The following is a 23,570-nucleotide window of genomic DNA, read 5'->3' as shown; positions in this document are numbered from 1 at the left end:
TCATTCTATCCTAGACATCTAGATTGATCAATGTGAGGCATAGATCATGTCATCCTCTAATCAATCTAAATCTTGAACTCAAAGTAGACTTACTCAATCATATGAGCTCAATATCTCATATTGACTCATTTGGGCATGACCATGCACTTCGTGGTCTCACTCTATCAAGAATATCGATGTCGCTCCCGTCATATAGGAGGGATAGATCCCATCTACATCACTCACATCCCTCTGCATAATTCGTTACATACCCAGTAATCACCTTTATAGTCCACCCAGTTACAGGTGGCGTTTGACGAAACCAAAGTACATAACTCCTTATGTAGGGATCCATAGTGACTTCAGGTCCAAGGACTAGTAGTCATACTAATAGCCACATGAGAAAGTATATGACACTCATATAACAATCCATGATACTTTCTCATGGTGGGTCATTCAGTATACATTCTCCAATGCATACCCATGTGTCAACTAGATATCTCTATATCCATAACTTGTGAGATCAAGTCATCGAGTTGACCTACATGCTAGTCTTATTGCATTAACATTGTCCCTGAATGTTAATACTCGACTAGGAATGATTAAGAGTAGTGTTCCCTATATCATCTCACTATCGGTTCAACTAACGGATTGATATAGGTGAGAACCTTCTACTCAAGGATGTTATTATACTTAGTTTATTTGTCTCCAATACAAGTAAGTATAATAACCAAACACCAAATGCCTTTATTTATATAGAATATGATACAACAAGTCCAAAATACAATCATCAAATGATTGGCTCTAGGGCTCTAGCTAACAAGCCTAAGGGTAAGGAAAAGTCCCAAGCCAAGGGCAAAGGGAAGTTACTAAAACTGGAGGGGTTGCCAAGGATGCTACATGCTTCCACTGCGGTCAGACCGGGCACTGGAAGAGGAACTGTAAAGTATACCTCGAAGATCTTAAGAAGAAGAGAAGTGAGACTTCTACTTCAGGTATGTATGTTATAGAAGTCAATCTATCTATTTCTACATCATGGGTATTGGATACTGGATGTGTTACTCACATTTGTACTAATGTGCAGGCGCTGAGAAATAGCAGGGCATTGACAAAGGGCGAGTTGGACCTACGAGTAGGCAATGGAGCACAGGTTGCTGTTGTTGCTGTAGGGACTTATTTTCTATCTCCGCCCTCTGGGCTTGTACTAGAATTAGATGAATGTTGTTATGTGCCTGCTTTAACTAAGAACGTCATTTCAGTTTCTTGTTTAGACAAGAAAGGTTTTCATTTATGATAAAGAACAAATGTTGTTCAGTTTATTTAAATGATATGTTCTATTATAGTGCACCTCTGATGAACGGACTCTATATTCTAGACTTGGAAAACCCTATCTATAACATAAGTACCAAAAGGTTCAAGTCAAATGACATGAACCAAACCTATCTCTGGCATTGTCGCTTAGGTCACATAAATAAGAGTCGCTTATCCCAGCTCAATAAAGATGGTTTGCTGGACTCATTTGATTTTGAATCATATGAGACATACGAGTCATGCCTACTAGGCAAGATGACTAAAACTCCCTTTAGTGGACACAGCGAAAGAGCAACAGACTTATTAGGACTTATACATAGTGATGTATGTGGCCCTTTCAATGTCGCTGCCAGAGGTGGTTATAGGTACTTCATTACATTTACTGATGACTTCAGTAGATATGGTTATGTGTATCTGATGACACATAAATCAGAATCCTTTGAAAAGTTCAAGGAATTCAAGAATGAAGTACAAAACCAGCTTGGCAAGAGTATCAAGATACTTCGATCAGATCGAGGTGGTGAAGACCTTAGCCATGAGTTTCGTGACTATCTAGCTGAGTGTGAGATTCTATCCCAACTCACTCCTCCTGGAACACCACAGTGGAATGGTGTATCCGAAAGGAGGAATCGTACCCAATTAGATATGGTTCGATCTATGATGAGTCACATAGATCTTCCTATATCCTTTTGGGGATATGCTCTAGACACAGTAGCCTTTACACTTAACCGTGTTCCATCTAAAGCTGTGATAAAGACACCATATACGATATGGACTGGGAGAAATCCTAAGATGTCTTTTATGAGGATTTGGGGTTGTGAGGCTTACGTTCGACGTCAAGTCTCGGACAAACTGGGACCCAAATCTGATAAGTGCTATTTTATAGGATATCCCAAGGAAACGAAGGGATATTACTTCTATATTCCCAGTCAGCACAAAGTGTTTGTAGCTAAGACTAGGGTTTTTCTAGAAAGGGATTTTGTTTCTAGAAAAACTAGTGGGAGTACGTTCAATCTTGAAGAAGTTCAAGATATGGATCATAGCACTGAGGCATTAATGGAAGTTGAATTGGAATCACAAAGAGTTGTGGATGATGAGAATGTTGCACAAGGAGTTGAGCAACAACCAGTTCATGTAGACATACCTCTTCGCAGATCTGATAGAGTACGTCGTCAGCCTGAGAGATACTCATTTCTCTTGTCTAACCCTGATGATGCTATGCTCATTGAGAATGAGCCTAACACCTATCAGGAAGCTGTGATGAGACCAGATTCTGAGAAATGGCTAGAGGCCATGAGATCCGAGATGGAATCCATGTACACCAACCAAGTATGGACTTTGGTTGATCCACCTGAGGGCATCAAACCCATAGGGTGTAAGTGGATCTTTAAGAGAAAGACTGACATGAATGGACTTATCTATAAGGGTCACTTGTTAGCTAAAGGTTTCAAGCAAATTCATGGTATTGACTATGATGAAACCTTTTCTCCAGTAGCGATGTTTAAGTCCATTAGGATCTTCCTTGCTATTGCAGCATACCACGATTATGAGATCTTGCTGAAGGATGTCAAAATCACGTTTCTAAATGGAAACCTGCTCGAGGATGAGTACATGACACAACCTGAGGGTTTTGTAGATCCACAACATAATGGCAGAGTATGCAAGCTGCATAAGTCCATTTATGGACTAAAGCAAGTTTCTCGGAGCTGGAATCTTCGATTCAATGATGCGATCAAACAGTTTGGTTTCATCAAGAATGAAGATGAACCTTGTGTCTACAAGAAGGTTGTTGGGAGCACAATTGTCATCCTTGTATTGTATGTGGATGACATACTACTCATTGGGAACGACATCCCTTTGCTGCAGTCTGTAAAGACTTGGCTAGGGAATTATTTCTCAATGAAGGACTTAGGTGAAGCAGCTCATATTCTAGGCATACAGATCTATAGAGATAGATCTAAGAGAGTGCTTGGACTAAGTCAGAGTACATATATTGACAAGGTACTGCTACGGTTTGCCATGCAGAACTCCAAGAAGGGATTTCTGCCGATGTCACATGGTGTGAGTCTTTCGAAGACTCAAAGTCCCTCTTTTAGAGAGGAGAGAGACCGCATGGATCAGATCCCTTATGCTTCAGCCATAGAATCTATCATGTACGCCATGCTATGTACTCGTCCTGATGTCTCGAATGCTTTGAGCATGATGAGCAGATACCAATCAGATCCAGGTGAAAGTCACTGGATAGCGGTCAAGAATATTCTTAAGTACTTGAAAAGGACTAAAGAATATTTCTTGATATATGGATGTGATGATGAGCTAGCTGTAAAGGGTTACAGTGATGCTAGCTTCCTAACTGACCAGGGTGATTATCGATCGCAGTCAGGGTTCGTGTTTTGCATAAATAGTGGTGCTGTGAGCTGGAAGAGTTCGTAGCAGGACACAGTCGCTGATTCTACAATAGAGGTCGAGTATATTGCTGCATCAGGAGCAGCAAAGGAGGCAGTTTGGATCCACAAGTTCATTACTGAGCTTGGGGTGGTTCCTAGCATAACAGATCCTATTGAGCTCTATTGTGACAACAATGGAGCAATTGCGCAGGCTAAGGAACCTCGCTCACACCAGCGGACCCAACACATACTATGGCGCTTCCATCTCATTCGAGAGATCATCGATAGAGGAGATGTGAAGATTTGTAGAGTATCCACAGAAGCTAACGTCGCAGATCCCTTGACCAAGGCATTGGCACAGAGAAAGCATGATGATCACACTAGGTCATTGGGCCTTAGAGCCTACACTGATTGGCACTAGTGCTAGTGGGAGATTGTTAGTTAGAGTCCTAGAGCCAATCATATGATGATTGTTGTATGGACTCATTGTATCATATTTTTATGTATATAAAGGCATTTGTTTTTGGTTATTATTCTTACTTGTATTGGTGCCAAATAACTAAGTATAATAGCGTCCTTGAGGAGAAGGTTCTTATCTATATCAATCGATTGGTTGAATCGATAGTGAGATGGTATAGAGAACACTACTCTTAATCATTCCTAGTCAAGTATTAACATTCTGGGACAATGTTAATGCGACGAGACTGGCATGTAGGTCAACTCGATGACTTGATCTCACAAGTCATGGATATGGAGATATCAAGTTGACACATGGGTATGCATTGGAGAATGTATACTGAATGACCCGCCATGAGAAAGTATCATGGATCGTTATATGAGTGTCATATATTTTCTCATGTGGCTATTAGTATGACTATTAGTCCTTGGACCTGAAGTCACTATAGTTCCCTACATAAGGAGTTACATACTTTGGCTTTGTCAAACGTCACCCGTAACTGGGTGGACTATAAAGGCGATTACTGGGTATGTAACAAATTATGCAGAGAGATGTTAGTGATGTAGATGGGATCTATCCCTCCTATATGATGGGAGTGATATCTTGGTTCTTAATAGAGTGAGACCACTAAGTGCATGGCCATGCCTAAATGAGTCGATATGAGATATTGAGCTCATTTGATTAGAGTGAGTCCACTTGGAGTTCAAGACATAGATTGTTTCGAGGATGACACGGTCTAAGCCTCATTTGATCAATCTAGATATCGTGGATAGAAGGACATTATCACATATTGTGAGAGTCACAATTAGTAGTCACGACGGTAATGTTGGATCTCAACATTCTTGCAACTTGGGTAGCAATGATGTATTGCTAGATGTCACTCATTGCTTATGTTTCTAAATAAGATTTAGAAACATTGCCAACATTGCAAGAACCTATTGGGTCACACACAAAGAACAAGTGAATGAGGATTAGGTTCATATGATGAACCAATTGAATTAGGTTCATGTGATGAATCAAAAATTAGATTAAGATTAATCTAATTTAGGCTTTTTGAGTTAGACTCAATTAGGTTGGATTTAACTCACCAAGGAAGATGAGTGATCAAGTTTGACTTGACAATATGGAAGTGGAAATATCAAGTTTTACTTGATGCCACCTCATGAAGGATAACTTATCCTACATGGCATGGCTAGCCAACACATCCTTACCAAATCATCAAGGGAGAGCAAGATTCCTAGTGTGGCCGGCCATATGAATGGAAGATTCATTGGCTATCCAAATGAATGCATTAAGATTCATTGAATGCAATTAATTGCATTCCTAGTGTGGCTAGCCACATGAATGGAAGTTTCATTGGCCGCCCAAATGAATGCATTAAGATTCATTGAATGCAATTAATTGCATTCCTTGTGTGGCCGGCCATATGAATGGAAGATTCATAGGCATTGAATTAATTCATTCATTTTGTATCATCTTACTTACTTCTTCCTTTCTCCTTCCCCTCTCTTTGCTAAGAGCTCTAAGGAAGATAAGAAAGTTAGTGAGTTTATCCAAGAAGAAAGGTAGAGTGATAGTCACATAGAAAAATAAGAGGAGCGTTTGAGATTATATCTTTCTCTTTTCTCCTACCTTTCTTCCAATCCCACCCGAGAGCCCTAGGGAGTGCTAGCACACTTGTGGTGCTCTCTTCTCCATCCTTGAGTGTTAGAGAACACTTCTTGTTCATGTGGATACTACTAGAGGTGTGTACGCTTGAACACACTCGAGATCCGACGGACCTTGGACAAGCGGGATTTGCGAAGGGCTTCACTTCAAAGGTATAACACTCACCATGTAGATCTAAAGTAGATCGATCTAGAGTAGGAAATAAGTACAAGAATTTTATTAATTTTTTACACGGATCCGTGGCTAGCATTCGGGGTTTCCGCAACACAAAAAATGGTTTTTGCAGCTCAAATAGCTAACAAATTTTGCGTATTTTGCTTTTGAATAAGTCGATGTGGATTTTGGAGTCTAGTCTAGTGGTTGCAGGTATTTTAGTTGGTAACTTAGTTGGTTTTACATTCATATTTCTCTGTGACTTTCCGCTGCGTTTACTTTCAGCCGTGTGAGCTTATTATACTGCGTGGTTGTGCTTATATCCTGTAGTGTGGGCTGATGAATATGTTATTATGTTGTGTGTATGTATTTATTGGTCCCAATTGCCACCGGTACAGGGGAGATGTTGTCGGATTTTTGTCTGGGAGGGCCTCCTCTGGGGCGTGACACATATTTATTATTCTGATGAGTTGTTAGGATGTTGTTGTTAGAGTGTATACTAAAAGTCTAGCTTTTTATAAATATTTATAAGAATTACATTGGTCAAATATCTACATTTATATTAAGTGTAGTTGTTCATTTAATTTATATTGAAGATAACATGGTGTGAGGAGACACACAGAAGATTATGTTATCAGTTCCTTATAAATTATAAATAGTTGCTCACAACCAAGATGGAATGGGACAAACCATTGGAGTGGTTGTAGTGTAATTAGGTATTAGTTTATCTTGACTAATAAATTACACTATTACACTATGAGTGTATTGAGCATGACCATTTCAGGTAGTTTCTTTTTATACTGACTATATAAAAGAACAAAACCTCTGTTATTATGGAAGTACATACTCTTAATCATGATATAATAATAAGCACGTATACTTAATATTTATTTCTTTAATTTATCAAAGGGTGTGATTTAGTTCGTTAAATCAATAGGCCCAATAAGTTGGAAAATAATATTATTTATATGGTGTATTGTTGATTATAGAATGAAACTGTGTCCAAGTAATCACTACAAGAAAAACCCTCATAGACATCGATGGAACAATAGCGGTTTTAAGCAAAAACCGATGTCTTTGAGTATTTTACATCGATTTTTCTAAAAACCGGTGTCTATAAGCGCAGATTTTCGCTCATAGACATCGGTTTTTAAGTCGGTGTCTATGAGCGCCTTTTTTCGTTAATAGACACCGATTTTAACAGCGGTTTTTAAAACCCGGTGTCTATGATAAAATAAAATAATATAATTTTCCCACCCATACTTAGCCGAAATTTGCATCTCCCTCTTTCCTTTCCTAGATCGACGCCCCTTCCTCTCCCGATCAGGATCAACACAGAACGTCCTTGCTTCTCCATCCAACCACACCGCATCTCCTCCAACTCCTCCCTTTGGGTGAGAAGAGGCTGCCTGTGTGGTTTAGAGTCGTCGTCGGGTCGCTAGAAGTCGCCCTCCTCCACTCTTTCTCGATCCCATATCTGGTAACCTCGATTCCTCATCTCCTTCTTCTGATTTGATCCCTCCTTGTCGATCCTCGCGTGGCCAAGACTGATCGGAGCTCCTTGCTCACTGATTTTGCTGCTCGCGGTAGGATTCAGCGTTGCCTCCAGGTGTGTTATCAACTAATCGATCGACATGGTGAGGGGGAAGACGCAGATGAGGAGGATAGAGAACCTGGCCAGCAGGCAGGTGACCTTTTCCAAGCACTAGAGAGGCCTTCTGAAGAAGGCCTTTGAGCTCTCCGTGCTCTGCGATGCCGAGCACCAAATGTCAAGTATTCCCCAAGTACTCCTTATGGTTATCGATTTGTGAATTGGGTAACAAATGTCAAGTATTTTTGTCTTTCATCCGAAATGAAAGTACTAGTGCTTCCATACTTGACCAATTTGAGCTTGATCAGGAGTTAAATGCATATTTTGCATTTTTGTTCGAACTTATTGCTGAGAGGGGACCTTCTGTGGGTTTGAATGTTAACCTTAGCTGATATGATCTGTTTCATGGCCATCTCTTGATTGCCGACTCTGGAAGACTTGGCATTTTGTAAGTAGAAAATAATCTTCCAATTTCTCAGCAAAGTTATGGATTTCTTATTGTTTGAAATTCTATGATCTTCTGCAGTGCTCACTCTATTTTCATGCTCATTTTGTCAGAGTGACAAGTGTTTTCAAGGAATAGTAGCAAACATAGAACGTGTCTTAGTGTTTATGATGCCTATGCAAATTTAAGTAGAAAAAAAATTAAACAATTAAACTAAAATGATTTATCTCTTGGTAAATGATCACAGGCTACTGACGTCCTTCCTCATCTTCGACAGTTTCATCTTCTTGATATCTTGATTGCAAGTATTAATTGATTGATGCATGCAATGTGTTTGATGAATTTCCTCAAACACTACCCTGACTTGATTTTATCATTTTTCTTTGCATGATTCTCTTGCGTGGTAAATGCTAGTTACTGTCACTTGTGGTATCAATTCTAGTTTGCCCCTAACACAATTTCATATGCCAATAGTAGATTTTGTGGTACAGAGGCCTATCCATTTACTGTCGAAAAGATCAATAAATTAAGAGAGGAAGTGGAGAATGCTAAGAAGGATCAAACTCTTCGAAGTATCTTAGTTTCATCTTCCCGTGACTACTCGATCACAAATGATAGATCTAAGGTGATTCAAATGTACCAGTAGTTGTTTGAGATGTTTAAAGTTTCTGTTAACTGATACACTAAATGCCTCAACATATACTAAATGCTTAATCACTTGTGTCTTTAATTATTGTTCATTAATTAATTTTTTTTACTGATATATGATAATTTTGATACAGGTTTCTGTTTCAAATCTCGAAGGAAAAATAGTGGCTTTGTACATCTCATGCAATAGGGATTGTTGCAGTGAGTTCTCTCCAATACTCGCACAAATCTATAAGAAGCTCAAGGAAATTGGAGAGAGCTTTGAGGTTGTGCTAGTGTCCTTGGAAGACGACGAATCCTATTATGATGATGCCATAGAAAACATGCCCTGGCTTGCATTTCCTTTCAATGACAAAAGCTGCGATAAGCTTTTTTGCTATTTTGGTCTCCAGGAATATAAATGCTCTACTGTCATCTTGATTGGAGCGGATGGGAAAACTATGAATGTAGATTTAATGAACTTATTAAAGAGTATGAAATTGAGGCATGGGAAGCATTCCCGTTTTCTCAGGAGAAGTTGTATGAGTTGTCAGAAAAAGTAAAGGCCAGACTTGAGTCATAGACACTCGAGTCACTTCTTGTTTCGGATGATCTTGATTATGTTATTGGAAAAAATGGATTGAAGGTATTCAATTTTTTGCTTAACATTTAAATAGCTTCTGCATCTTCCATATTTTTTGTTGGAGTACATTTTTCCTTATATTTAATTAATTAGATAGTTGAAACTGGAAGGGTTTAAAGAAAGCTTATTGGTGTGTTATGGAAGAGTCTTGACAAAATGAAATTTCTTAAGTTAATGGGATATTTTACTAGCTCACAGTTGACTCAGTTAGTACCCTGAGTAACACCATGTCAACCTCATGCGAAATAATTTTGTCCATGGTTCCAATTCCATGTAGAAAATTAAATCATGGGGCATCTCAAAAGGGAATGTGAAGACTATTATAACTAAGCAAATCATAAGAGAAGAACATATTTTTTGACTATAATAAAAAAAAATACTAAAACTAATGCTTGTCGTTGCACCATATGCGTGAAGTTTATTATCCTACTATTCTTTTATGAGTGTGTGATCATATTTTCAGTTTGGTATATGAAAAAACTACATGGTGGCATTGCTTATTTTCATATGATTGAATGCATGCCATAAGTTTTTACTTTAAAACTGGAATAATAACTTTTTGCTTACATATGTTTATGGTATTTCCTCTGCATTCATTATTTATGGTTAAGTTATTTTCAGTTTTTTCTCCTCTATTTCCCAATTAGTCTATGAATTTTGGTTTTTGTCATTTCTCAGTTTTATGTATGAATTAAGCATGTTTAATTGTGAAAAAAGTCCTCTTTTCTTTAGTGTGTTTCTGTTATTCAAGAGCAATGTATATATTGTCTTTATTAGTGATGTGAGGGTATGCAGACAAGAGAAACATGTATTCTTCAATTTTATTTTAGCATGCATTTGGTCGAAAAGTATTATGACATTGTTAAATTATTACATAATTTATTGCAGAATGTTCACCATGCTGATCAACCAATGCCTGGTGAGGAGCAAGAAGATATCACTACAACAAAATCGCTCATAGACATCGGTTTTCCACCGGTGTCTATTTGATTTTCGACCGATGTCTATGAAGCCGATGTTAAAAGTCTACCATTTTAGACATCGGGTTAAAACCTGTGTAGTATCACTTAACGACACCGGTTTTCGAATCGATTATTAACCGGTGTAGTATCACTTAACGACACCGTTTCATACACGGTGTAAAACCGATGTAATAGCTTTTGTTAATAACACCAGTTTTGGCAGCGGTAAATGACCGATGTAATATTACTTTATAACACCGGTTTTACATCGGTGAAAAACCGATGTAATATGTATTTTTTCTAACAGCACAGATTTGATTTTAAAACCGACAATAACAAAAAAAAATACACAAATATTCACAAATTGTACAAATATTCTTCATTCAATAATATCCATAAAATACACAAATATTCACAAATTATATAAATAATCTTCTTACAACAATATCCATAAAATACTCAAACATTCTTTTTACATCAAAAGCTAGCTAATAGATATCAAAATCAAGGTAGAACATTCTTTTAACACATCAAGGTAGAACCGCACTTCAAATGTAATCTTGACATCTACATACTGAAAATGGCTCCATATCATATCTATAAATGGGATGTCCCTTGCTGTCAGATTCTAATTGCTTTCTCTCATAATTCCTTGGTCGAATTACTTCTTCTTCAAGTAGTTTCCACCTTTCAGAAAACGGCAACTACACCACCCAGAAAAAGCAACATGAGATAACTCTTGACACACTTAGCATATACAGTGGAAATTCATGACACAGACATGTATTGAAATTGTAATCACTAGAAAAGAATAGGATTTGAGCTGGCATAGAAGGATAAAAATGAAAACTGTATGGCACGAGACTAGATGATAACTAAATAGGTCATAGGCTAGAACAGTAAGGTCATAGCAAAATATAGTAATACACAAAGTTACAGACATCTGGAGATGTTTTAAAATACATCTTTTACATCAATGTTTCAAAGGGAAGGAATGATAAAAGCTTTTGGTTGCTCATTCTAAAATGCAAACCAGCCAAAACATGGTTACATGGGAATTTAAGATGGAAACACAATATTAGATGGAAACACAATATATGTAAACCAATAGATTGCTTGTTCCAAAAATCCAAATATACATTCATAACTTTGCAGATTTGAACATTGAAACACAATGAACTACTAGCTATCTTTCACGTCAGGCTAAAGATGTTAAATAAATAAGGTATGTATACACACACACACACACACACACACACACACACACACATATATATATATATATATATATATATATATATATATATATATATATATATATATATATATATATATTGACAAGGATAAAGACACACCTGTTAAGAGAAACTGGATGTGAACCAGGAAATTGTGGGTTTGTTCTTCCCTAATAACCAAGAATAAGAAACAGAGAACTAATAAGAAATAAAATATAAATGAGTTAATACGATCAAATAAAACCACAGCAAATAAGACCAAATCGCATTGTGAAAATGTGACTGTTAATTGAAAATTTTAGTAGGGCTGGATCTAAAGTATAACTATATTAGTTACCAAAATAACAGGTACTTGTGAATCAATAAATAACAGAGGCTCCCTGACTGATTATGTATAACAGATTCATAAAGGTTTGAAAAATAAAATTCATAAAGAAAGACCATAAAAGAAAAGTGGCAAACTGAGAAAAAACTGAATCATAAATCAAGAGGTGCTAGAAGAAGGAAAAAAAAGTAGAGCTTATGATCTAAAATTCCAGTGTAATTGCAGCAACTTCCTATTACAGATGTAGTATTATTTAATGACCATTTAATGTGGATAATATAATTGAAAGAAATAACAACTATTACAAGGTGAAGTATCCATACCGTAGGCGGCATTAAATCAAGGAATTGGTAACAGAGGTGGCGCATTGCATCTTGTTGATCATAAGGTATTGCATCACCTAGAACATCATCATTTGTTAAAATTTTAATATCCACATTCTCCTGAAAAAGAAAGCAGGTGTAAACTTCAACATTCACCAAAATTGAAAAGATTATTGATAGTACAGTGCCTCTACTGACTGCTAAACCCACACAAAGAATAATAAAAATAGAGTCTTGTGTAAAGGATATCCATGACATATATACATACATTTTATAGCTGACACGATATGATGTCAATACCTCATCAAAGGTCTAATTATCCATGTAACAATTAACATTCTAGAGTAGATAACAAATACTAAAACCCTTTCAACTTCCATTCTCAAATACACTTACAGCTATCTGATTATTGTGTCCATGATAAAATACTCTTTTTCAGGTTCTTGCATTTCTCCAGGGCCCTTGGGGCTACAGAAACAATCATAGTTTTGTTAGTCTTGAGGTTGCATGGAAAATGTGAGCAAAAGCAAGCAACTTAATTGTGGCACAATAAACTCAAACTTCATTTAAGGACACACTAAAACATGGAATGAAGGGATGCTTCTTTACATATCAGATCGAAAATCCAGAAAATGAAATGTGAAGGAAAGGATTTTACTGACCAAGTCCAATAGCATCTGAACCTTTCATGATCCTCAACCTCCTGCATGAGTTTGTGAACATCCTGAAATATTTCATTTAATTAGCAGAAAAGAATGTGAATGGAAGTTTCAGGGACAACAAATAATTCATGACCAGAAAGACAAATTGATTACATTACGTCCAAATAGAAATATACAGAATTAATGAAACAGAAAACACATGAACTATGAAAAGCAAATAAGGTTACTTACGCCCATGGCACATCACCGACAAGCATCCAGTCTCCATCCTTGTCTTCATAAGTAATGACATACTCAGAACCATTCAGGAGATCCATCAAATGATTCTCAGATAACTCCTCTCTGCCTGGTATTCCATGAGAATCACACCGACCTGAATTCGAATGGAAAGGAGTCAATCATATGCACCATATTAAGTTTCAGCGAAATTAATTTGATTTGGATAGACAGGCTTCCATCCATGATTTAATTTATTTTCTCATGGGAAAAAATTGAATTAAGGTTTTGATATTTGTTAAAATGAGTATTGTTGCAAATAATGGCATAAAGAAACATATATCTGAACAAAAAACATTCTTCGTTATTTTCTATTTCATTTAAAAAAAACAAATAATAAGGAATAATTAAATCTCACCAATTGTGAAGCCGCTGAACATTTTCTCAAGTGCTGATGAAAGTTCCTTATAGTTTTTGTATATTTTGAGATCAACTTTCCTCAGATAAGGAGCTCCATCCATGCTAACCTTCACATAAAGACACCCTTGCCCTTGTATTCCATCAGCATCATCTTTAACCTTAGATGGATTTGTAATCATAGTATTCTTCCGATAACTACGGATTGGTGGCCAACCAACCACCTGTGCTCTGCCATATGCATGCCCGTTACATGTTCAATGTTCTAACTTCTTTCAGCATAACAGAAACAAACTAAAAATCCCATCTATATAATTAATTACATCTGTATCGTACATGATCAATTAAGTAGAAGATAATTTGGCAGTAGGTCTATGGAAAAAATATGCATCTCATGTCTGTTCCAAAGTGTTATGGTTTACAATTGAACATAAAGTAATTGATTAAATTACTTTATGATTTCAGTATCAAAACACTCGAGTCTAGAAACCCAGAAGTAGACAAAACTTGAATACATATGTTAATGTTCAAGGGAAGATCTTAGTCTCTCAAAAGCATACATAATATTTTACATAAAGTAATTGATTAAATTCCTTGCTTAGTAATGTCATTTCATGGATACAAAGATCCTGGCGCTGAGAAAAAAATCGATTCTTCCTATTAAATGAATGGCAGAGTTTATACCATTGCAAACCCTTGTTGAACCACAAACCACCAAACGGATGTCACCCAGATTCTATGTTTGTGCACCCAAAAAAGACTCTATTTTCACCGAACGTAAGGAAGAAGGGGAAAAAACAGCGAAGAGCAAACAAGAAAAAGAAAAAATCAGTGAAACGGCGAGGGATATTATAACAAATTCGATTAAAAGATCCAAGCTATGCCAAAAGGGGGGAAAAAAGAAACAAAAAACAGAAATCAGAACTATGAATAAAAATCAATCAAATAATTATCATATAAAAATGTTAATAAATTAAAATGTAGGTTGATAATTAAACTATGAATAAAAAATATAATATTCTAATGAATATTCGTTTTTGGTATGATATGGTGTAACTGGATTGGAATTGAAATAATATTTGGTGTTGAAATTGTAATATTTTAGTGTGAAAATTATCTCTAATATGATGTTTGTTGTTGAAGAGGGGTTTAGGTCCTTTAATTTGTAAGTCGACTGGAATCAATAGTTTCGCCATCCGTAACTAGTGTTTCTGAAACATTCAAAAGGTGTCTAATCATGTTGATTGTTACATAGGAGATGTACTAGTGTGTAGCATCAAGATCTAATGCAAGTCTATTCTTAGAGGATGCAGTTATGGCCATAGTCTAGGACAAGAAATATCATGAAGTAAAATACTGATATACAATTAGTGATTGAAACAGGATCATTCAAAATACCTATAAAGATAAGTGGAGACAAAGAACACCATTCAAATGCTACTTCAAATCCCGAAGAAGCCAATTTTAAAGTATTTATGCATCACAGTAAATCTCAGGTGTGATATAAATTTCACTTTAAAAACAATCTCCACTAGACTCAGACACACATAATAACATGAAAATCTGTTAAAACAAGGCATGATTCATGCGAAAGCTGACCAAAACAATCAAGAAGGGCAAACGGGTGGATCAGGCGCAACCTCAAAACCCTAACTTGGTTCGACGCCAATGCCTGCGCTTCGCGTTGTACCTGAACAACCAAGCGAAACAATCCGTTAACAGATCAGATGGCTAGGGAAAAAAAAGAGAGGCAACAACCAACTAAAGCAGACGCACCTGATGGTGTTGTCCGTCCGCAGGCGGATCCAGTTAGGAATTGGCCTGTTCTGCCTCATCTTCTTCGCCAGCTTCTTCTTGATCCGGAACGTCTTGTGTGATGGCTAAAAACCAGAAATTAAGATGAAAAACTCGATTTGACCATTCGAATCGACATGATCGAAGAAATGGAGGAGACAGCGAGGAGATTCTTACCATTTCCGCTGCTGATAAGAGCTCCGGGCGGCCGCAGCGAAACCTTGGAGTCGAAGCAAACTGAAGAAACCCTATGTTGGAGGATCCAGGGTTTTTAGCCATCACACAAGACGAAGCTCTTGGGGAGCAAATCCAGGGTGAGCCTGATCTTCTCCACGCGGTGGGGCGACTCCGACCCAGGCAGCCCCAACCTGAGTTCCGTGGCCTTGAGGTTCAGAACCCCTCCCTCGACTCCGCCGGCAGAGGAGTTCCGCTCCGACAGACCTATGTAATCATGCTCCATCGTCGACGACATCAACATCTGCATAGAGAACAGGAGATCATCAAACTCCTGAAGATTCAAAGGTAGTTGAACAAACAATCGCAAAGGGCAGAGGAGTAAAAACAAAAAAAAACGGAGACACCTTTGCGTCTGGTTTTGCTGATCGTTAGCAGCTTCCTCTTCCTCCTACATTAGACACTTTGGGCTTATCGTTAGCCCATATCCATCGGAGAGGGAGGTGACGACGACCGACAAGAGATCAAGGGACGACGCCTTCTCGGAACCTATCTGCATCTTGGCGGATCGAGCGGTGAATCGGAAGCACAGATCTCCGATCTCTGTTTCTGTCTGCTTCGAATTGGGAGAATAAAGGAGGTCGAGATTGGGTCGGCGATGGGAGGGGAGGAGAAAATAGAGGCGGAGAAGGTGAGTCGCCCGAAGATGGCTCTCTCTCTCTGCCTCCCGTGGACGACATCATATAGGGTTAGGTTAGAGGGAAGAGTTGAAAATTTTAGCTAAGTATTGGAGGGAAAATTATCATAGACATCAGATTTTAAAAACCGATGTTAAAATCGGTGTCTATTAACGAAAAAACGGACGCTTATAGACATCGCCTAAAAAACCGATGTCTATGAGCGAAAATCTGCGCTCATAGACACCGGTTTTTGGAAAAACCGGTGTAAAATACTCAAAGACATCGGTTTTTGCTTAAAACCGTTGTTGTTCCACTGATGTCTATGAGGGTTTTTGTTGTAGTGTATAGTCATAACCAGTATCCAGAATAACTTATTAAATATGAAGTGCCCTTTGACAGGAAAGCCTGTTATAGAATTGCAAAATCTTGTCCGCTGGTAAAGTAGTGCTTCACTCTTTACCAAAGTTTTGTAATTATGTTTTTATCCAATATAAATTAAAATTCCCTAATTTTTTGTTTGTTAGTAATGAAAGATGAAAACATAACGGTCAAGTGAGATTGTTTCATATGTACAGAGCCATTTTTTTTCTTTGTGAATGAACAAATATTAAACGGTTCACAAGTTAACTAAAAACAACTATTTTAAGTGAACTTCTTTCTTAAAATGCAGAGCTTGGTTTCCTTGGAAATCATGTTCCTTCTTGAACCATATTCAATTTGGCATGAATCCTTATTTGATTAGTTGTGAACTATGAATTTGTGTGCTTTTTAGAATGCAATGTGAGATATGTTAATGTCGTAGACAACATTCCATATCTTTCTACTTATATTTCATTCTAACAACTCAAAAAAACCTTTTAATAGATTCTGTTGATTCAATTGTTCATGTTCCTTGAACAATGCTTAATGTACATTTATTTATCAAGTGATGAAGAAGCTTATGACTAGTCTGTTTCACTTTTTTTTTTGTTTCCCAAGCAAAAGGTATGTTATTATTATTATTAAAGTCATAAACCGTGTTCTTTCTATCTGTTGTTCTTCATCAAGCAGGATGGACTGCAATCATATTTATGAGAAGGAGCCAGTAATCCACTACATAAGCACAAAGAAACCACATCCTCGATGCCCAATTGTAGGTAAGTGCCCTATCTATTGCAGTTGAACTTTCGTTGTTGATCTTTTTGCTCATTACAGCTACATCCTATCAGGTTGCCCAAAATTTCTCCGAGTTAGACGGGTTGTATGCGACGCCTTTCTTACAATAGAAATTGATGAAATGCGTTTGGCATCAGCTACAAACATAAATTCAACAATGGTAGAAGATTTTTACAGAAGTTGACTGAAAATGGCAACACTGCTCTCTATAACTGTAAGCTTGATATAATTTTTCAAGGTGATTTAGCCCCTGTCGGTGATTTGTCATCAGCCAATGTGATTTAGGCATCATAGTTAATTATCTTTTGATGTTGTAAGAGGAATATTTGTGTAATTTGTGGATACGGACTTGATGTGTACAATATCTATTATCTTTTTATATTGAAAGAATAATATTATGTATTGGTAACATGGATATTTACTTGGTGTGTTTAGATACACCGATGTATAATAATATTAAATAAATTTTGTACTATTAAAATGTTGTATAATATCGGTTTTTCACTATTTCAGAAATCGAATCGGTGTCGTTAAACAATATTGATATTACATCGGTTCTCCACCGCAGCCAAAACTGGTGTTATTAACATATAATATTACATCGGTTTTACACCGTTGATGAAATGATGTCGTTAAGTGATACTACACCGGTTAATAACCGAATCAAACATCGGTGTTGTTAAGTGATACTACACCGGTGTTAACCCGATGTCTAAAATGGCAGACCTTTTACATCGCCTTCATAGACATCGGTCGAAAATTTAATAGAACACCGGTGGAAAACCGATGTCTATGAAGGTTTTTGTTGTAGTGAATCTAGGTTGATGATGTCCCCTTGAGGAGCTCATAAGGATTGTCATGTAAACCCTGCAGCTGGACTTAGTCCAACATGATGATAAGGTTGAGTGGTACTACTCTTGGATCTAGATATTAATTAAGTGAGTTGTCAGTAACTCATTTAATTAGTAGGCATTCAATATCTTAAACACAGGGAGACTAACGTGCTCATAATAAGAAAGAGTCCATATTGTAATGTGGGATTGGTGCGGTAGTGCAATAATAACTCTTTAGTGGTATGAGTTATTATTAATGAACTTAAGTTGAGTGTTCGAGGCTAACACGGGAAGCTCAAGCTCATCGGGAGACCAAAACCAATTCCTCCTCTAGGTCCCTATTGTAGCATCTTATTTATAAAGTCTTATATCCACGAAAACCTAACTTCTTGCCCACCTCTAGGTGGTCGGTGATAAGCTATGAATTGACACATTAATTTTGGGTTAATATTTGGTGTTCTTTATATATTTGCACATGTTTAATTCCAATTTTGATTATGTTTCCCCAAACAAGGTTTTTATGAGCTTTATGATGTTTTTCCATCTTATGCATGATTTATTTCTCATTATGTGAATTTGGTCTTGTAGGGTACTAATGGGTTCATGATTCAAGTGGAGGCATGGTTCACACAACCAAATGGAGCCCAAAACCCTAACTGACCCCTATTGAGCTAGGATTCGAGTCAAACCCCATCTGGACAAAACCCTAGGTATAAAAGGGAATTTTTGGCATGGTGAACAGTGAGCTCGCGCTACTGTTCATCGTGCCAATTTTCGTGACGGCGAGGACGCGGCTCCCTTCCTTCTTCCAGATCTTCGCGCAAGCTTGTCCTCATCGGTGTGGAGTTCCTCAGCCTCCGACGACTAGATTCCATCGATCATATTTCATCAGCGAAGCATTTTGGCGGGCGGAGCACTGTAGCTACGAGCTGCGATTTCCAGCTCAGACCAACGGCGTTCTTCTGGTCTGTGCCTCCATTTCTTCACGGGATTACTGGCGGTGGTCCTCCGGTTATTCTGAACCATTTCCGACAGCACCTCAACGTTCCTAGCTCCATTCCTCAGTACATGATTCCAGCGACAGTGCACCCAGCAGCGTGCAACAGAGTACCAAGTCAGAATCTGATCTCGCTGAAGTTTTGTGAGCTGATACAAGTGAATCTGAGTTCATTTTGAAGCTTGAGGACACCAGTTCGATTTCTGTTGGAGTGTTCTCTGCAGATTCTTTGTGCGGTGGCAAGGAGAAGACAAGTTTGGTTCGAGATTTGTGTGTAGGGATGTTAAGCTTTACTGCAGTTTATTTTTGATGCTTAGGTTTTATTATTTCTGCATTTTTGTTCCTGAATTTGCTAGTTCGTAGCTTAGACTTCTTTGTAGTGTAATTACTGCACGAATCTGCTTGTTTAGTTTTGTTCTTGTGCTCTTTGTTTCAAGTTCTGCTTTGTTCTGTTGGTTCAGCAGTCACTGCTGAAATTGTGTCCCTTAAGCTTTTGTTTAGTTATTTCTTATCAAACCTTTGTAACTGATAAGTTAGTTGTTTGGATGGATTCAAATTAATTTTGAAGCTTGATTAATTCCAAGCGTGACAAGTTAAAAAGATCATGTTGAGCCTTAGTGGAGTTCTGGTCTACAAAGAGTAGGCTGAAATTCTGAGTTAGGATTTGAGTAGGAAGGAATTAGTTTAATAGTAATTCTTGTAAGTTTTCGATTAGTGTTTTAGATTGATTTTAATTAATTTTCTCAATGATAGGTTTAGCACTGGAATTAGGTTGGCTTTAGCTTATTTCCTGTTGAGTTGGTAGAACTTATTTCTGATCTATTCAGAATTCGAATTGCTATAGGGTAGCATTGGATGTGATTTAATTTTCACAGTAAAAAGTTCATTTTGAATACCAAATCCCCATTTCATAACTAGAAAACCCAAAAAGAGTGTTCTTAATCCAAGACAAGCATGTTCTAGCATAATCCTCGAAAATTTGACTCGGACCTTATACTAAAACATTTCCTTGTGTAGTTGTGGGTTTTCGATCATAACATTAATTTGGGAGTTTATTTGTGACATCAATTTGGATAGCTACCAAATTCTGGCGCTGTTGCCAGGGAATTTTTTAAACTTAGCTAGATTTGTTTGTTTGTTTGTTTGTTTGTTTTGGATTGTGAATAATTTTCTCTGCTTTAGTTTGCTGATTTTTTCTGATTTAATTGAATAACTACTGAATTGTGATTGTTTATTGGCTTGCATGACTAGGTCTTCCTTTGCAACATTGCTGGAACTTGACCCAGAGATTGAGAGAACCTTTTGGGCTTTAAGGAGACAGGGCTAGGTCAGCAGCAACATGTGAGAGCAGAATTTCAGAGATGGATAATCAGATAAAAGAAGGGGATCGAACTATGAAAGAGTTTGCAGCACCAGATGTGGCTTATAAGTACTCATGCATTACTTATCCAGATTTGGCAGGAGATTTCGAACTCAGATCAGGACTTATTCATCTGCTTCCCAAATTTCAAGGCTTATCAGGAGAGGATCACAACCGCCATCTACATGAATTCCATGTGGTTTGTTCCACCATGAAGCCACAAGGGATTTCAGAAGAAGACATTAAGTTGAGGGCTTTTCCATTCTCTTTGACGGGAGCAGCTAAAGACTGGTTATATTGTCTTCCAGCTGGATACATTACAAGTTGGATTGATATGAAGAAAGCCTTTTTGGAGAAATTTTTCCCAGCTTCTAGGACTGCAACTATCAGGAAGAGCATTTGTGGTATTCAACAAGTAGTTGGAGAGACTCTTTATGATTATTGGGAGAGATTCAAGAAGCTGTGTTCGAGTTGTCCACAACATCAAATTAGTGATCAGCTCCTTGTTCAGTATTTTTATGAGGGTCTACTTCCCATGGATAGGAGCATGATAGATGCAGCAGCTGGAGGAGCTTTGGTGAATAAGACTCCAAATCAAGCAAGAGAGCTAATTTCAAATATGGCAGAAAACTCACAGCAATTTGGGAGTAGAGCTCTTGGTACTAGAGTGGTTAATGAAACTCATTTGGTTTCAACTAAACAACAAGAAATTAGGAACAATTTGCAAAAATTGACTTCTCTAGTAAAGCAAATGGCGTTGCAAAATTCGAGTCATGTTTCAAATTTTCCTTTACCAATGATGAAGTTGTGTGGAATTTGTTCAAGCCAAGATCACTCTTCGAATCATTGTCCTAATCTACATCAAGATGAATCCGTTGCAATCATTTCAAGACCTCAATTTCAGCAACACAAACATGATCCCAACTCTTCAACGTACAATCCTGGATGGAGGGAGCACCCTAATTTGAGGTATGGGAATGCATTTTATCAGCAACAACCACAAGGGCAGATTCATCAGCCATATTATCAGCATCAACAGAATCAACATTATTACCAGAATCATCCAGCAAGTCATTCACAGCAATTTCAGCAACTACAGCAGCCTCAATTTCAGTAAAATTTCAGCCAAAATCAGCAATTTCAACCATTCCAGAATTTCCAGCATTCAAATATTGCAAATCAGCCACAGTTTCAGAATTTACAAAATCAGCACACACATTTCCAGCATGTTCAGCAACCTTTGCAGAATTTCCAACAGCCTAGTAATGCAAATCAACACCAATCTCAGCTTGCACTGCCTTCTTCTACAAGCCCACGATCAATGCAACCTCAGCAGAACTTTAGCAGCTCAAAAATTGAGGATTTGATGCAGCAAGTGCTTCAACAGCAACAGCAGATGATGCAACAGCAGCAACATCAGCAAAGGACTGATACAGCACTGCAAAACATTAAAAGGCAGATTGGGCAGCTGGCTAGTAATATTAATCAGATGCAAAATCAAGGATCTAGACAATTGCCTTCAAAACCGACTCCAAATCCTAAAGGAAATGTGAGTGCATTAACTCTTCGAAGTGGTAAAACAATTTCAGAACCAAACCCGAATTTTTCAACAGGAGCATAGCAGAATATTTCCAGGCCATTTGCAGCTTCGAGTTCACAGAATTTCCAGAATTTTCCAGCAAATTCAGAGCAGCCAGATTCTGCACAGCATGGGATTACTGGATTTGATCAGCAACATTTCAATCAACCAGAAGTTTCAGATTCTAATCAAATAGATGGAGCAGATTTCGGCTTGGAATTTACTCCACCAGCAGCTCCAAATTCAGCACAGAATCTAGAAAATTCTGCACAGAATCTGGACAGCAATATTACCCAGCAAGGAGCTGAGTCTTCCATTCCGTTACCTTTCCCTCAAAGAAGTGTACAACCAAGAAAAGAAATGGAGGAAGAAAAGGCTAGAGAATATCAAGAATTGGTGAAATTATTCAACAAGGTTGTTTGCTTACCATGATCAAGCAAATTCCAAAATATGCCGAATTCCTAAAGGATCTTTGTGTGCACAAAAAGAAATTGAAGGGAAATGAGTTAATAAGTATGGGAAATAATGTTTCAGCATTACTTCAGCCAGTTCCTCAGAAGTGTGAAGATCCAGGAGTTTTCACCGTACCTTGTGTGATAGGAGATTGTATCTTTGAGGATGCGATGTTAGATCTTGGAGCTTCTATTAATGTGATGCCTAAATCAGTTTTTCAGTCATTAAGAATTGGGCCTTTGCAACCTACAGGTGTAGTGATTCAGTTGGCCAACCGAAGTCAAGCACACCCAGCACGAGTGATTGAGGATGTATTGGTCAAAGTGAGGGAGTTAATTTTTCTTGCAGATTTTTACATCTTAGATATGGAGGGTGATGTGCTGGCAAACAGGGCTTCGCTTATTCTTGGGCGTCCATTCTTGAAGACTGTTAGAACCAAGATAGATGTAGATGCAGGAACTCTTTCTATGGAGATAGGAGATACAGTGGTTCGTTTCAGCATTTTTGAGGCTATGAAGCATCCTAGAGAGGATCATTCTATACTTAGCGTGGATATCTCGGAGGAGTTGGATGGCATGGAGTTCTTGTCAGATGTTGATTCAGAATTAGAGGTTTCAGATTTTGGTATGGAGAATGAATTCGTTGCATTGTTGGGAGATATTTTAGATGTGGAATCTGATGTTAACTTAAGTGAATGCGTAGGGGATTGCTTAGGAGAAGCATTACCCCTAGGATCGCTCAGAGAGGAAGAGGTATGTATAGGGGATTGCTCAGCAGCACTACCCCTAGAATCACCTACTATTGACCAGACACAGGAGGAATTGAAGCCATTACCTCAGCATTTGAAGTATGCCTATTTGGGAGAGAATCAGCAGCTACCTGTCATTATAGCTCAGAATTTGGAACCGGATTAGGAGGAACGATTGTTAGAGATTTTGAGACAGCATAGGAAGGCCATTGGATGGACTCTGGCAGACATTCCTGGGATTAGTCCTTCTATTTGTATGTATAAGATTCACTTAGAGGAGGATGTGAGGCCAGTGAGACAGCCACAGAGACGACTGAACCCTTTGATTTTGGATGTGGTAAAGAAGGAGGTGACTAGACTCTTACAGGCTGGCATTATTTATCCAATTTCTGACAG

At 37.8% G+C, this 23,570-nt stretch overlaps 4 protein-coding genes across 4 annotated transcripts; 2 read left to right on the top strand and 2 right to left on the bottom strand.

The window, feature by feature from the left end:
* Positions 1-12,512: 12,512 nt before the first annotated feature.
* Positions 12,513-13,675, bottom strand: LOC122004292 (auxin-responsive protein IAA21-like). Its single transcript, XM_042559203.1, has 4 exons — positions 13,403-13,675; positions 13,000-13,141; positions 12,769-12,830; positions 12,513-12,574 (listed from the first exon to the last, which is right to left on the bottom strand). Exons 1-4 carry the CDS (start codon positions 13,581-13,583, stop codon positions 12,513-12,515), a joined length of 447 nt encoding a protein of 148 aa, XP_042415137.1. The 5' UTR covers positions 13,584-13,675.
* Positions 13,676-15,016: 1,341 nt separating this feature from the next.
* On the bottom strand, positions 15,017-15,434 carry LOC122003676 (60S ribosomal protein L39-like). Its single transcript, XM_042558753.1, has 3 exons — positions 15,373-15,434; positions 15,178-15,281; positions 15,017-15,091 (listed from the first exon to the last, which is right to left on the bottom strand). The coding sequence occupies exons 1-3, from the start codon at positions 15,373-15,375 to the stop codon at positions 15,043-15,045; spliced, it is 156 nt and encodes a 51-aa protein (XP_042414687.1). The 5' UTR covers positions 15,376-15,434; the 3' UTR covers positions 15,017-15,042.
* A 4,961-nt stretch (positions 15,435-20,395) lies between these two features.
* Positions 20,396-21,511, top strand: LOC122004291. The gene has a single exon (XM_042559202.1). It carries the CDS (start codon positions 20,396-20,398, stop codon positions 21,509-21,511), a length of 1,116 nt encoding a protein of 371 aa, XP_042415136.1.
* An 890-nt stretch (positions 21,512-22,401) lies between these two features.
* Positions 22,402-23,340, top strand: LOC122004290. The gene has a single exon (XM_042559201.1). It carries the CDS (start codon positions 22,402-22,404, stop codon positions 23,338-23,340), a length of 939 nt encoding a protein of 312 aa, XP_042415135.1.
* The last annotated feature ends 230 nt before the right edge of the window (positions 23,341-23,570 follow it).

Source organism: Zingiber officinale, chromosome 7B, assembly GCF_018446385.1.
Source record: "Zingiber officinale cultivar Zhangliang chromosome 7B, Zo_v1.1, whole genome shotgun sequence".
In the NCBI taxonomy this organism is placed as follows: domain Eukaryota; kingdom Viridiplantae; phylum Streptophyta; class Magnoliopsida; order Zingiberales; family Zingiberaceae; genus Zingiber; species Zingiber officinale.
The sequence above is the reverse complement of the archived record's forward strand: the minus strand, read 5'-3'. Positions and strand labels throughout refer to the sequence as shown.